Source organism: Ailuropoda melanoleuca, chromosome 8 (genome assembly GCF_002007445.2).
Source record: "Ailuropoda melanoleuca isolate Jingjing chromosome 8, ASM200744v2, whole genome shotgun sequence".
In the NCBI taxonomy this organism is placed as follows: Eukaryota; Metazoa; Chordata; class Mammalia; order Carnivora; family Ursidae; genus Ailuropoda; species Ailuropoda melanoleuca.
The window spans coordinates 19,954,769-19,969,234 of NC_048225.1; the positions used below are offsets into that span (position 1 = coordinate 19,954,769).

Here is a 14,466-nt window from a genome sequence, read left to right on the forward strand (position 1 = left end):
CACAAGCTAAGGCCCCAGATGTGCCCCTCATTTAGGCAAGGGGCTGAGTTCCCAGGACATCCTGCCATTTGGTGGAGGTGGGGGGATAGAGGATGTGCCAGAGACAGATTGGGGAACAGATTTTCAGTTACAAGGGTGGGTGGGTCCCAAACATGCTGGGAGAGACACCCCTATACCCCAAGCCCTGGAATCCCGGCCAGCATCCAGCTCAGTTTGGGGAAACCAAGCTGACTAACCCTGTCCCCATCATTTTCCCTTTGGCAAGCAAAGCCTGTAGCCCATCCAGGTAGGAAGGGAGCATGCAACAGCCATGCTATGACTGGCCAGTGGCTCTGGATTCCCTGCGGTGCTGTTTCAGGATCCCCTGTCTCAACCGGAGCCACAGGGCATTTTTCCCCTCCTTGCTCTGCTTAGGTCAACCTGCCTGAGCAGCTTTCCTTCCTCTGGGACTTAGCTGGGAAAGACTTTCTATTTTCCTCAGAGGTGGCCTACTCTATCCACTTACCATGCCACACTGCCAGCTCTCGTACCCTGACAGGCGGGGGGAGGGGGGCGTCACTGGTCACCACAGATGTGGCAGGCTGCTGCCTCACGATGCTCCTCCCATATCTCCCTGTTCCAGCCTCTCACAAAGCCCACATCCTTCCTCCACCATGGACCCCGAAAGACAACAATTTCTTATATTTCCCAATATCAGAGTTTAGGATATTTTTCTTCTTCCCAGGGGCAAGGTGAGAGTGGCCAGTTTTTGTTTTATTCTGAAGCAAGGGATCAAGAGGTTAGGGAGGGGTGCCAGGGTGGCTCAGCAGGTTGAGCAAGGGACTCAGTTTGGGCTCAGGCCATGAATTCAAGGTGGTGGGATCAGCCCGCCCTTAGCAAGGAGTGTGCTTGTCCCTCTCCCTCTGCTCCTTCCCACCCTTGCGCGTGCGCTCTCTCTCCATTTATCTCTAAAATAAATTAATTTTTAAAAAGAGGTTAGGGAGATTCTGGTATGGGGAGTGGGAGGGAAGGGTATTTCTCCCAAGCCAGTATCTATGCATAAATATATACATTAGATAGATGATAGATAGATAGATAGATAGATAGATAGATAGATAGATAGATAACGGAGACATCGCGGGTGGGGTGATTACCACCCATGTAGGCGGTGCACCGTCTGCATTTATCTGCACAGCGTGTGTACAAGGTCTGGGTAGTTATTTTTTCAGGTTGTGTCTGTAGAGTGTGCCTGTAGCCGTGCGCATTTTAGTGAGCCGGGGCATTACCACATATGCACACGTGGGGCTTGTGAGCTTTCGAGTTTATGTGAGCTCACGCTCAGGTTTTGTACTGACAGCTTTCTTGCTTCCCTAGCAGAGTGATGATGGGACTTTTTAAACGCACGTCTTAGGGGGCTTTTTTTTGAGGACTGGCGGGGGTGAGGGGAGGAGGAGTTAGAGGGAGCCATATTTGGGACTTTAGCTAAGTTGTGGAACTGTGGGGAGGTGGGTGAGGGGTGCGTGGTTTTCCACATATGGGTGGGAGGGGTGTTGTGCCCAGATGTGAGTGTTTGTGCCCGGGATGTCGGGGGCCCCCTTCTGCCTGCGGCGGCGTACATCTGCCTGGCAGTCTGCCGCCTCAGCAAACAAGGGCGTTGAATTTGGGAGGATGGGGTGTGTAGGAGGAATGGATGGAAGTGTGTAGGCGGAGGGGTTGGGGCAGGAGGGGGAGAGAGGCGGAGGGAGCAGGGAGGGGGCGTGGTCCTCCCTGCAAAATCCCCGCCCGCCCTGCCCGAGGCTTCTCCTGATTGGCTTCTCGACCGAAGGGCTCAGGTTACATTCGCGAGCAGAGCGGAGCGCGGGAGAGAGGACCCGAGAGCAGAGCTGCTGCTTCGGCGCTGGTCAGCGGGCACCCTAAGGCCCCAGAGTTCCCACCCAGCACCACCCAGACCCCACCCCCGCCCTGCGCCAGCCTGTGCCCCAGCCAAGGACCCCCAACACCAGCATGGACTGCTGCACCGTAAGTTAGAGGGCCGGGTGGACCGGCACTCAGCTTGATCTGGGGCAAGGGGCTCCCAAGAATCCCTTGGAGGGAGAGTAAGGGATGGAAGTGCATTTGAGGGTGCAGAAGACCCAGGAGCAATAAGGGGTGCCTGCTGAGACGTGGGTGGTGGGTGGTGGAAGGTACCGCCTGACTTGGAAGCCCTAGGAAAAATGCTCCCCAACTTGCGGGGGCGTCTGGGCGCCCATCCGCCAGGCAGTCTAGGTTGGACCGCGGACTCTGCAGGGCTCTGCAGCAGCGAAGCTGCAGGTTAGACGAGAAGAGGAACTTCCCCGAGAGACACTGTAAACTAGCGAAGCTGCGGCGACTCCTTTCGGTCTCCTTTCCCCTGGCTTTCGCCCTCACCCCTTTCCCCATCCCACTGACACCGCCGTGGGTGGGCAGACAAGGATGATCTCCGTGACCCTCGCGCACTGTACAGCTCGGGGTGGGGGGGGGGACAGTCGGTTCATACTGGTTAGCTCAGAAATGATGATGGGCAGCCCAGAGCCTAGTCAGCGTGGCTCTGAGGAGGGGTTGGCCCGTCCCCCAACGCCTTCTAGCCCCGGAGGGGGCTGGGTGAAGTGACCACGGGAGAGCCCTGCTGGCGAGGCAAGGAAGTGTGCAATTTGTCAGCGCCCACACAGAGACCTGGATGCTGCGAGTGCCTGATGCCAAAGTAGGTTGCTGTTAAGGTGACTTGGGTACGAAAGCGCCTGGCACAGGACCTGGCTCCTAGCACACTAGAGGAGTACGGTGATCATACTATATCAAATGTGTTTGTTTATTTCTTATTTTTAATTATTTTTAGCCCCTACATATGGAGAAAGACTACTCCAAAGTCCTTGCATTCTCTGTCATTCAGTCAACCCAGCTAATGATACAAGAGGTTATGACTTTGCCTGCTCCCCACCCTCCAACCTATGGCTTACAAAAGGAAATAAAAAAAAAAGTGAGGTTTGGAAGGAAAGAATAGCCGGTTAATAAGAGGTGAGACTTCCCTATTCTGGGTACCAAGAGGCAGAAAGAACTTAGGGGGCAAATCGTTGTGGTTGTTATTATGATTTTGATTCATTAACATCAATAATATTGGTCAATTTGTGATTGCTTACCATGTATCTAACTTTATATTTAATCATCACAACAACCCAGATCTGCAGGGCTAAAGGACTAAGCAAGAGACAGCACCATTGTCAGACCGGGGGCGGTGGGGGGGAGAAAAGAGAGAAGAGGTGACAGGGGTTGAGGGCTGGGACAGGGCTGGGACTAAGCATCTTCCTACCCCATCCCCATGCTGTGGAGGTGGACTCAGCTGGAAGGGAGCTGGGACATGTAGAGAACAGAGTGCATCTGGGGTCTGGAGGCAGGGCCCCCTTTTCCTTTTTTTTTAAGTAAGCTGTACGCCCAACCCCCTCAATGTCAACCCCCCTAGCATTTTCTACCCACTGAGCCAGCCAGGCACTCCAAGGCAGGGCCCTGTTTATCTTTTATTCTGGGGCTCTCCTTGCTGGCCATCATGACCTGGTGTTTGGGAAACACTTAGTTCTGCCTATTTCCTTCTTGCCCCTTGGTAAGGAGGCTCAAACAGAAATGAGAAGAAGAAAACAGAGCTTTTTTTTTTTTTTTTAAGAGGCAGAGCTGCTGATTCAAATGTACCAGTTGCTGATTTACATAGTCACATATATATATGACTTCCCTCCATTCACTTAATATGAAAAGGCAAAGAGACATTTTTTTTTGGATCCTTTCTTTTCCTTAGTCTGTTTGACTTGGTTTAGCTGAACTCACAGAAATAATTACCTGCCCTGAGGCTTCTGAATCCCATCATAATTTGTTAGCTCTGTGGCCTTGGGTAAGTTACAAAATGTCTCTGAGGCTGTTTTTTGACCTGAAGTGGGGATTAAGTGAGGTAATGTGTGCAAAGCACAGGGCCTGGTATATAGTAAGTAATAGGCAGGGATAATTTTTTAAGATTTTATTTATTTATTTATTTATTTATTTATTTATTTATTTATTTGAGAGAGAGAGAGAGAGAGAGAGCACAAGAATGGAGTGGGGGCAGAGAGAGAAGCAGATGCCCCATTGAGCAGGGAGCCCTATGCGGGGCTCAATCCTGGGACCCCACGATCATGACCTGAGCCTAAGGAAGATGTGCTTAACCAACTAAGCCAGTCAGGTGCTCCTGCAGGGATAATTCTTAAGGCTTTTAGGATTGGGGACCTAAAGAATTTATCCATCTAGGCCAAGTTCCAGTTGCGGCTGAAGAAACTGAGACCCCTGGAGGTGAAGTGATATGCCCTCTTGGGACCAGAAGCCATAGTTTCCTGTTTTACGTTCTTTTCCACCACTTTTCCACCTCTGGTTCATATGGAGCTCTCAGGCTTTAGAAGGCACCAGCCCAGAACTGTGACCCTTCCTGGGTTCCTTTTATTCTCTCTCTAGTTCTGCCTGTGGACAGGCCACAGAGCAGCTCTGCCCTGAGAATTTAGCTGGAGGGAGAGGGAGCTGATTCGGGGGAGGAGTTCTCCCTGTTGTTCCAGATTTCCATTCTGGACCTGGTGGAGGAGGGTAGAGACAGCAGGTTGGTCAGAGCATGGTTGGGGGAAGATACCCCTTCCCCCATAGCTGCTGGCCACGGATAGGTGGGTCAGGAATGGGCTTGTTTGTTTGTTTGTTTGTTTGTTTTAAATCATTGTGCTTCATTGAGGAGAAGCTTCACTGTTGCCTAAGGATATCCCAAGAGAGGCACTGAGCTCTGAGAATCAAGGAACAAAAAAGAGTTGTTTCTGATTACAGGTGGAGAATAAGAGGTCAGAGAGAGAGAGTGCTAGACCTGCAGAAGACAAAGAGTGCCAATCCCCTCCACAACCACACTGGCTTCTTAATAACATCCTTTAACTGCATTTAAATCAATTGTGGGCATCTTGAGCACAAATTGCAGAACTCTGAAGCCCAGGAAATGAAAACAGCATTGCGAAGTATGATGAGGGGAAGCTATTTTTAAAGCAGAAGTCTTTGTGGGGGGCAGGGGGAGAGAGAAAATTCCTAGAAGCCAGAGGGTCAGATCAAATGAGTGTCTTTTTAACTCCATAGTAACCATCTGCATCCCAACCCACATTAATGCTGTGCGTAATATTAAGCAACAAAGGGGCTCAGGGACTGAGGCCCTCTCCATTCCAGAGCCTTACCTCTAAATCAATACCATCAATTCCCCAACCTTTACCTGTCTCAGCTAGGGCAGGCTGTGGGAGACAGAAACCTGAGGCCTGGGGGTGGATATGATTATTATAGGATTATTATAGGCTGAACCATATGAAATTGGTTTGGTTTTTCTTTTTTTTGGCCTACAAAAACAACTATTTCACATCAACTTGTTAATTAAAAGAATCATCATAATAGCTACCATTCATTGAGCAACTAGATTGTGCCAGAAACTGGATGTATATCATGCTGTTTATGCTTCCTCGCAACCCATAGAAGTAGATATGATGATCCTGATTTCAGACGAAAGCTGAGATAAGAAAGCATTAGGTAACAAGAGGTAAAGCTTGGTTCATTTTCTTGACTGCCTTTGCTTATCCTACACAATTGGGGTTGAAAGTATACTCTGAACTCTGACATACAAGGACCTGGATCTTAGGTCCACTAGTGACTATCTGTACGACCTTATGTAAGATTTATAAACACTTAAATCATCAGTTTTATTAGAGGTAAACTAGGATGACAATAAAAGGTGCGTCATAGCTTTGCTAGGACTAAATACAATAATGTCTGTAAAACACTGTGTTACTGTGCCTGGAAAACGAGAAGTGCTTAATGGGTAGCTATTGTCATAATGCCTTTTTTCTTCTGGAGCACACAACAGCCAAGGGCTTCTTGCCCCTCCCTGTCTTTCCTTTGTCCTTTTTTGGAGTAAAGCCTTCTCTCCGTAGCTTCTTCCAGACCACCTCCTCTCGGCTGTGTTTGAGTACCTCCTGGGGAGCATTGGAAAAGGAAGAATCAATGGCAAAGCAGTCTCTGGGCCGCTAGCCCTAGGTGGAGGGAGACTGACTCAACAGGGGTTAGCCTTCACCCTGATTGCAGCTTTGAGCCCTGCTGTGATTTTACTTAGGGCAGGGACTGGCCTGATTCTTCTACACCCTGTCCCAGGGAATCCTGGACTCAGAAGGGCCCTTCTGAGCTGGAGGCACCCTTTGAGGACAGGGGGAGGAGCAGCCACGTCCAGGAGTCCCTGCTGCTGTTTACTGTCCTCCCAGCCCACCCTCCATCTGCTCAGCAGCTCTCCAGCTCAGCCCATGGTGATGGACCCTTTGCTCACTCAGGGCTATCTAGCTGTCTCGCACCCCATCCCACCGTGCACGACTCTTTCCTGAGTTGGAAATACAGCTGTGTCCACCTGACCCTGACCCTTTTTGCTTGCCGCTCTCCAGGAGGGACACACACACACACACACACACACACACACCAGCGCGCGGCCCTTCCTCAGTCCTTCTCCACGCCCGCAGCTCCCATCTCTGCGCTTCCCACTCGCGCGTCGCCCTCGTCCCGGTCCCCCAAGGCTCTACTCCTACCCCACCCTCGCGAGGTCTCAGCCCAGTCACCCCACGAGTACCCCCTGCCCCGCCCCCAGGAAAGCGCGTGCTCCAAGCCGGACGACGACATTCTAGACATCCCGCTGGACGATCCCGGCGCCAACGCAGCCGCGGCCAAAATCCAGGCGAGTTTCCGGGGCCACATGGCGCGGAAGAAGATAAAGAGTGGAGAGCGCGGCCGGAAGGGCCCGGGCCACGGGGGAACGGGCGGAGCTGGGGGCGCCCGGGGAGGCGCGGGCGGCGGCCCCAGCGGAGACTAGGCCAGGTGAGGCGGGCGGGGCGCGGCGGGCGGGCGGCAGGTTGCCCCTTCCCAAACCCGGGACCTGCCGAGAGCGGCCCCGCTCCCCCTCCGGAGGAGCCTGAAGACTTACGGGCGGGCCGCGGGGTGGAGAGGGAGCTAAGGGTGGGGGACTACCATCCGAGGCCTGGGGTGGGTGGCTGGGAGGAGGCTGGGGGTGCTGCGGGTTCCGAGAGCTCACCTGTTCCTCTCTCTCCTCCCTCCCTCCCTCTCGCCCTGGACCGAAGAACTGAGCATTTTCAAAGGTAATGAATACGAATCGGAAGCGGGTGGGAAGCCTGAGGGGGAGAAAAGGACCAAATCCCCCACCTTTCCCTCTGCCCACCCTTCCCCGCCCCCCCCCCAGCCTGCGGGTTTTCTGGTGCATCAGGACGCCTGAGGCTGCGACAGGGACACACCTGGACCAACACAGAACCGCAGCCACCCCCATTTGGCTGCACAAACCCGGCCTGAGGCGATAAACACACTGCGGCGCACACACGCACCCGCTTATTTCAGCTCAGTGACTCGGGTGGGGGTTCTGGGTGACTGGGGTCCCCTGGCGCTCCCTGCCCTGGGGTCCTGGCAGGAAGGGAGAAGGAAGGGGGAGAGGAAGTACCGGGGAGGGCAGGTGCTCAGACCTTCTCTGTCCTCAGTTGCCGAGGAGAGATGGATGCCGCGTCCCCTTCGCAGTGACGAGACTTCCCTGCCGTGTTTGTGATCCTCTCCTTCCCACCAGCCTGCCAGCTTCAGGAGCCCTCCCTGCGTCCCCAGAGACCCCCTCTCCCAGGCAGGCTCCGTCGAGGAGTCGCTAAGTCCGTGCCCTTTTAGTTAGTCCTCCAGTCTAATATGGTCCCCATTCCCCCTTCCTTCCCACCCTAGCCCCAAACCCCGCGCTCTCACGTCTTCCTTCTTTTGCTTCTCGCCCACCTCTGCCCGCACCCGGCATGCAGCTCTGCCCCCGCAGCCTCCGTGCACTTCCCTGCGCGCACTGCGGAGGGCGCCCTAAGCGTCGCCCAAGTACACTCACTTAAAAAAAAAAACAAACAAAGGTCCTTTCGTTCTGTGCGCAGATAAAGGGGGCGCTCTGCGTCTCTGTGCTGTTCGCGCCCCAGCCTGACCCCAGAACTTTGGCTCTGGGGTGACGAGAGAGGGAAACAGGGTTTTTATGTTGTTGGATACCTCCTGCTCTGATTGTAAGGAAAGTACCTATTGCTCCGATCGTAAGGGAAGTACCTATTTCGCACCCCAACCCCACACCTGCCTGTAATCTGCTTCCCCTCTCCCCAGCGCACCCTGAGAGCCGCCTCTCCAGCTCTCATCTTGTTTATGCAAACGCCGAGCGCCTGGTAGGCTCGGTGGGAGGAGTCTGCCGCGGCCCCGCCCCTGCCCCTACTAGCCCCGCCCCCCGCCGGGCTCCTGGGGCTGTGGCCCGAAGGATTTTTATCTCCGTGTGTGCATGTGACCGTGCTGGGTTGGAATGTGAACAATAAAGAGGAATGTCCAAGTATTCAGAGGGTGCCGGAGGGGAGGGAGTTTGGGTGCACAAGGCCATCGCCTGAAGCTTGAGTAAATTTCACTTGACCAAACCAAAAAGTGGAGGTGAGGAGGGGTAAAGGGGAAGAGGGTCTTGTTAGAACCTACTCTCTTGGAGCCAACCAAACTTCCCACCTACAGCGTCTCCTCTAGGATTCCAAGCCCATACCTTTGAGTACTGGTAAACACTCTTTGTGCCGCCTACAGGAATGCGCTTTGCCGACAGAAGAGGGAGACAATATGGTACCCAAAGGCTTTAATTCTTCATATTCCCCCTCAAGGGTAGGGGGAGAAATCAGACAACCATAGGGAGCTTGGACTTGGTGGTCGTCACACTGTTGGCAGAGGGGGGCCTCTCCAGGAGCCCTTTGCTAGAATCAGCTCTCACAGAAGTGTGCTCAGAAATTCCAGGTGCAATGGCATCCTCCCTGATAGATAGAAGAAAATTTTTGGTGAAGGCTGGGGGCATCCCTCAAAGGACCCCCCCCCAATTCTCTAACCTGAAGACTTTAAATTTTTACTACGCATGAAAATTATCTGTGGAATTTGGGTTGAAATGAAGATTCCACAACCCATCTCTCACACACACACACTGCTTCAGGAGGGACAGGAAGTAGCTGGAATCTGAATGTTTAAGAAGCTCCTAAAATAATCTGAAGACCACACTTTGAGAAATACTGCTCTGAGCCCTCTTCTGGACCTCACGACTGACAGCTAACATGGGTGACAGAGGCAGCTCTTGCCTCTCCTTTCATTGCTCCCCCACATGGAAGAACTAAACTCAGTTGAAGGCTCAGGATCCGACTCCTGGCATCCATAGCCTATATATGTATATGAAAATGCCTTGAAAATTCTTTTCAGTATGAGGAGAGTGAGGGAAGCCATGAACCAAGTCCTCCACCCCGTGCACCGCTCACACACAAGTACACTTGCTCTACCTGCCACCCCCACCACCAAATCCCAGAGCTGAGCAGCACTCCTTACCCCCAAACAACTTGAAAGATGTCAGAGTTTGGGGGCTGAAGTCACCTACTCATAACCCAAGCTCTTTTCTCCTGTTCTGTAACCTCCCCCCACCAGCCTTCCTGCTCACCGAATGTCACTACCCCCATACATCTCCTTGGGCTTCTTCCTCCTCTCTTTCTGGAACCGTATCAGGCAGAACACAGCAACTGACAGGAAGAGCACGCCCAGGAGCACCCCAATCACAGCCCCAGCCACTCGGCCTTTGGATGGGTCTAAGGGGACACAGGGAACTCAGAGGGGCAGACATTCCTCGGCCCCTCCTCAGATGTCTCATGCAGCCCGGGCCTTCCGCAGGGCCTCTGACCAGCATCCCCTACCAGTCACAGATAGCGTCAGCTCACAGGACGCACTGCCCATCTGGTTGGTGGCCACACAGCGGTAGGTGCCAGAGTTGGTCAGGGAGAGATTGGTGAGAATGAGCTGGCCGGACACTTCATCTGGAGGGTGAGAAGGAAATGTTCTGTCATTCAGTCAACTCACAGGGAGCACCTACTATGATGATCCTGTATTTCATTTCAGCCTTACAGCAATCCTGCCAGGAAAGGACTAACCTCTTTTATTGGGGGGGGGGCGCTGGCTCAGAGAAGGAAAGTAATTGTCCGAGGTGACCCAGAAAAGAAGTGCCAAAGCCACTGACACTTCTACGCTCTTTCCACCCTACACAGCTGCCTTTTCAGGGGAGGGGGAGAAGGCGCACTCTGGGAATTGGGGTGGGGTGCTAACTGGCTGATGTCAGGTTCCTGGGTGGGGTGGAGGGAAGGCTCGATTGCTAGAAATGGTATCTTCTGGGGTGGCCCAAAGCTTACCCAAATGTTTTACTCAGCTGCTTACCCTCCCTTTAGAAGGCAGAGCACACACCAGATGATCCAGAGGGCTCTCAGGATTGATAAAGGGGAGTGCTGGGGCTGGGGCAAGGGCGGCACTGGAACAAGCATGTGGAGGCTGAGAAGCCAAGGCTCTTGACCAATTATCTGGTTCCTCCCAAGACGCTGACTAAATGATTCAAGCCAGTCCATGCTACCCTGCCTCAGTTTCCTCTCTGGGCAGCTTGGAAATGATTCACAACCCTTAAGAAATCCCCAGAAGTGGGAATCATAGAAGACCTCCCTGCCTTCCACTGTCTTCCAAGATATCAGGAGTACACATAACTTAAGAAATGCTCCCAGGAGCACAGAGCCATGGACCGCAGGAAGACAGACAGCAGGGGACAATACAGGACACCAGGAAAGAAGCAGGGAAAGGTACAGCAGTCAGACCCACAGGCACAGAACCGATAAGTGAGGGTGTGTGGACCAGATTTGCCCAGGTCCTGGGTCCCCTCTTCCCTGATGCCCTGGGCCCTTACCTTGCACCATGCTGCCAGGAGAAGGTGTAGGGAAAGATCCAAGGCGTACCCAGTTGTACACTGGCCTGGGGGCTCCCTGGGAAGAGCTGCACTTCAGTGCAGCGGAGCCCCCCACGGAGGTCTGACCACTCTTACTGCACAGGGGACTACTGGGGGGGACTGCAAAAGTCACAGAAAGTAACTTAGCCATCTCTTAGCTCCGCCCCCCTCCATAAGTGCTAGATTTCCTGCTCCAGTTTCCCACCAAATAATAGTCCACTTCTGTCCACATTCCACTGCATCCCCAGGAAATGATTGCCACTATTGGAAATTCTGATTGTTAGAAAATTCTTCCTCATATTGAGCCAAAATCTGTGTTAATATAATATCCACCCATTTGGTCCCAATTTCTGCCCACAAAGAGAAATGAAAAATCTCTCCTCCACAGGACAAGCCTTCAGATCTCTGAATGCAGTTGTAATGCATCTCCTAAGTCTTCGCTTTTCCATCTAGACTCCCCAGCCTCTTTAGCAGTTTCTGCTTGCTCATCCCCGAGCAGCTTCTGGGTTGGAGTGAAATGGAAACTCTGAACACAAGGTTGGTGCCTAGTGACAGGGGCCCTTGTTCCTTTAATGGCCACTCCCCTTCTCTGCCACTGACCTCAGGGAAGACAGAATCTGAGCTAAATGGGATGTTCCCCCCAAGATAGAGTTGTTGGGGGACATGACTCAGATCCTTGTATATGGGAAGGGCTTTCTCTCTCTTGAGCCCTTTGTTACTAGGGACTGAGGGAGGAGGCATTCTTTTGGGAAGGAGGTATTTTCCCTTGGGGTCCCCAGTGCAGTGTGTGCTTGGGCTGGAAATCAGGGCTATGGGGGTGGGGGGTACTTAGCAGGGCCAGTGCTAGCTTTCATGGTACATGGGTGGCTGGTGGGTCCCCAGCCTGCCTTACCAAGCACAGTAAGGTTGATTAGCCCCAACCCATTGGTGTAGAAATCTGGCGGGTTATTAACTTGACAGAGGTAAGTTCCAGTGTCTGAGGGGTAGACGTCAGTCAGTTTCAGGGTGGCCACCCCTGCTGTGGGGGGGTTCTGAAGCAGGCTGGCCCTCTTTGCCTTAGAACCAGTTGGATACAGTTGGCCGTTGGTGAAGTACAGGATCTGGGGAGAAGCAGGAGACACACATATGTGCCTTTTTCTGCCTGGCATCAACTCGAGACAGTCCTTTCTCGAAAGCAGGTAGAAGAAGGTTAAAGAGGCCCCTCCTTTTATACCAGACAGGGAAGCTAATGCTCTGGAGCCAGAGCCAGCAAGGTCTCTGTCCCCAAATACCATCCCTTCCCAGGTGCTAAATGAACTAGTTTTATTGCTTTTAGCTAAGCATGGTTCTCAATTTGGGGGGGGGGATTAGTGCAAATATTCCTGGAAGGGGCATCATTTGATCCTACCACCAATCACCAGAGCTTAGCGTCAATGGGCTTATTAACTGAACCTGGGACTGCGCTAGGACAGGGGAGTTGCTTGTTGGAGCTAGGGGAGAGAGGTTGGATATACAGAGCCATTTATGGGATCTGGAGTCTTGCAGACTGTGGTCCTAAGATCTAGAAAGAGTCCACTCACGTTTTCATCCAAGCATGCTGATCCCCCAAACCCACCCTCTCTGACCCGCACCCTCATCCTGGGTGGGCCCTCTGTTCCAGCCTCTCCCAGCCAACCCCACCAAGAGGCCGGAGGGCGGCTCCACTCCAGCGCAAAGGCTCTCAGCTCACGGGATGGGACTCAGAAACGGGCTTCCCAGGCTGCACAAAGCTCCACTCCAGGGCGAAGTTGTCTCCCACCGACGTGCTGTAGCTGCAGGTCAGCTCTGCGGTCTTGCCCACGGGGGTGCTCAGGGGCTCGGCGGGTACCTTCACCTCCACGGCTAGCCCGGGGGCTGGGGGACACAGAGAGAGGGGAGGCCGGCGGGAGAAGCGCTCGGACGGCCCCAGGCCCGGGGCTGGGGTGGAGTGGAGGCCCGGCCGCAAATCCCGGTGGTGGTCTGGGGGCCCTGCCCAACCCACGGCTCCCAAGGCCCAGCGTGGGGCACGGTGGGGGGCTCCCTCTCCCCTCCAGAGCTCAGCTCCCTCCCCTCAATCCTTCCCTTCTCGAAACCGGAGGTTTCCGGGAGGGAGGAGCACACATCTCGGCCGGGTTTGTGGGTAAAATGACCGAGACTGGGCCAGGTATGAGGGTGTGTTTGTCAGGGAAAGGAAAACAATAGCCCGGTGGTGGTTAAACCCTCCCGGGAGGCCCAGCTTCCCGGCGGCTTGCGTGACTGTGTCCTTCGCCCGCCCTGCCTTCGACGCCCTCTCCCCGATCCCGGCCCGCCGGCCCCGGGCCCCTGCGGCCCGCGGCCCCCCAGCTTGCCCCGCGGGACTGAGCCGACCCCTGGAGCCCGGAGGCCGGGCCTCTGCCCCCAGCTGTGACCGCGGTCCCGCCCGCCGCCGCCTCACCGCCCAGGCGGACGAAGCCCAGCAGGGCCCCGCAGAGGAAGGGCCCTGGAAGCCGGGCCATGGCCGTGTCCAGCCGTCTGTGCGTCGGTCTGGGCGTCCGGGTCTGGGGGAGGGAAGGCAGCGCCCACAGGGCAGCCTCCTCGTGCAGGGCCGGAGCGAGACTGGCTATCTCAGAGCAAACAAGGGGAGAGGCCGGTGCCCTCAGGTCAGGAAATGCTCCTCCCTCCTCCAGCCCCACTATTGGAACCATTCTAGCCCTACTCTCTCCTGCCTTCCTCTTACCCCCAATTTCTGAAGCTGTCAGGCCCCGGGAAAAGGGACTGGGCTTGGGCGGGCACCCCAGGGGGAAGGGATCAGATCTGGAGCACTCTGTAGACAAAGAGTGGCCCCGGAAGAAGAGGGAGGCGTTCTAATTACCTGAGTGGGCAAATGGACATCACCACTTTGGGGTCCTGCCCCAAGCATGAGCCTAGGGCAGAAGACCCTTTCTGACCCCTTCAGAGATTCTTATTCCTTCTGAGCCCTTCTTCTTTTCTCTGAGATCCCTTCTTTGGCACCTTTATCACCGCTTGCTCCCCACTCCCAGAGCCACTCCATTTCTCCTCAGAGAAACGGAGTGTTGGAGAAGACCCCACCCTTGATAGGAAAGGGTGTGGCTGACTTGGGATACACGCCTGCACCCCCGTCCTGTGTCCAGCTTTCCCTCACTACAGAGGAAGGCAAGAAGATGTGTTTGTTAAGGACTCAGTGTTCTGGGAAAGGGAAGAACAAGTCAGGTTTCTCCCTCCTGCCCTTAAGAGGAAGCAGGAGATTAAGTGCACCCACAGCCCAAGTCCGTGAGCACTCAGGCCCTAGCAGAAAGGGCACCAGGTTTCATCCCCTTGCTGCTCAGAGTAGGTTAGGGTCCTCCTGGCCTCAGACTTTTGGGGCCTTCCCCATGCCACCTGATAGCAAGTGACCCTTTTATTTTTTAAAAAGAATTTATTTATTTATTTATTTATTTTAGAGAGAGAGAGAACGAGCAGGAGGGGCAGAGGGAGAGGCAGAGAGAATCGATCCCAAGCAGACTCAGAGGAGCTTGATCTCAGGACCCTGAGATCACAACCCTGAGATCACGATCTGAACCAAACCGAGAGTCAGATTTGCATCTGACTGCACCACCCAGGCACCCCCAAAAATGACCCTCTAAAGACTAGAAGAG

At 54.1% G+C, this 14,466-nt stretch overlaps 2 protein-coding genes and 2 long non-coding RNA genes across 7 annotated transcripts; 3 read left to right on the forward strand and 1 right to left on the reverse strand.

The window, feature by feature from the left end:
• The first annotated feature begins 651 nt into the window (after nucleotides 1–651).
• NRGN (neurogranin) lies at nucleotides 652–8,398 on the forward strand. Of its 2 annotated transcripts, XR_004627062.1 has the most exons (6): nucleotides 652–731; nucleotides 1,805–1,998; nucleotides 6,650–6,876; nucleotides 7,137–7,154; nucleotides 7,256–7,420; nucleotides 7,545–8,398. XR_004627062.1 is itself a non-coding variant. In XM_034666027.1 (4 exons), exons 1-2 carry the CDS (start codon nucleotides 1,984–1,986, stop codon nucleotides 6,869–6,871), a joined length of 237 nt encoding a protein of 78 aa, XP_034521918.1. In that variant the 5' UTR covers nucleotides 1,805–1,983; the 3' UTR covers nucleotides 6,872–6,876; nucleotides 7,137–7,154; nucleotides 7,545–8,398. The 2 variants fall into 2 exon arrangements, 1 of the variants encoding a protein (XP_034521918.1); XM_034666027.1 differs by lacking the exons at nucleotides 652–731; nucleotides 7,256–7,420.
• On the forward strand, nucleotides 2,018–6,643 carry LOC117803337. The gene is made up of 3 exons (XR_004627064.1): nucleotides 2,018–2,698; nucleotides 2,831–3,009; nucleotides 4,261–6,643. It is a non-coding gene; the product is annotated as an uncharacterized LOC117803337 (long non-coding RNA).
• Nucleotides 8,399–8,665: 267 nt separating the features above from the next.
• VSIG2 (V-set and immunoglobulin domain containing 2) lies at nucleotides 8,666–14,273 on the reverse strand. 3 transcript variants are annotated; one of them, XM_034666024.1, is made up of 7 exons: nucleotides 13,266–14,270; nucleotides 12,543–12,706; nucleotides 11,727–11,934; nucleotides 10,796–10,954; nucleotides 9,768–9,887; nucleotides 9,518–9,662; nucleotides 8,666–8,852 (listed from the first exon to the last, which is right to left on the reverse strand). In XM_034666024.1, the coding sequence occupies exons 1-7, from the start codon at nucleotides 13,513–13,515 to the stop codon at nucleotides 8,720–8,722; spliced, it is 1,179 nt and encodes a 392-aa protein (XP_034521915.1). In that variant the 5' UTR covers nucleotides 13,516–14,270; the 3' UTR covers nucleotides 8,666–8,719. The 3 variants fall into 3 exon arrangements, with proteins under 3 accessions (XP_034521915.1, XP_034521916.1, XP_034521917.1); XM_034666025.1 differs by lacking the exon at nucleotides 10,796–10,954 and having other exon boundaries at nucleotides 13,266–14,273; XM_034666026.1 differs by lacking the exon at nucleotides 9,518–9,662 and having other exon boundaries at nucleotides 8,683–8,852; nucleotides 13,266–14,273.
• On the forward strand, nucleotides 11,235–14,330 carry LOC117803335. Its single transcript, XR_004627063.1, has 3 exons — nucleotides 11,235–11,371; nucleotides 12,474–12,630; nucleotides 14,272–14,330. It is a non-coding gene; the product is annotated as an uncharacterized LOC117803335 (long non-coding RNA).
• Nucleotides 14,331–14,466: the final 136 nt, after the last annotated feature.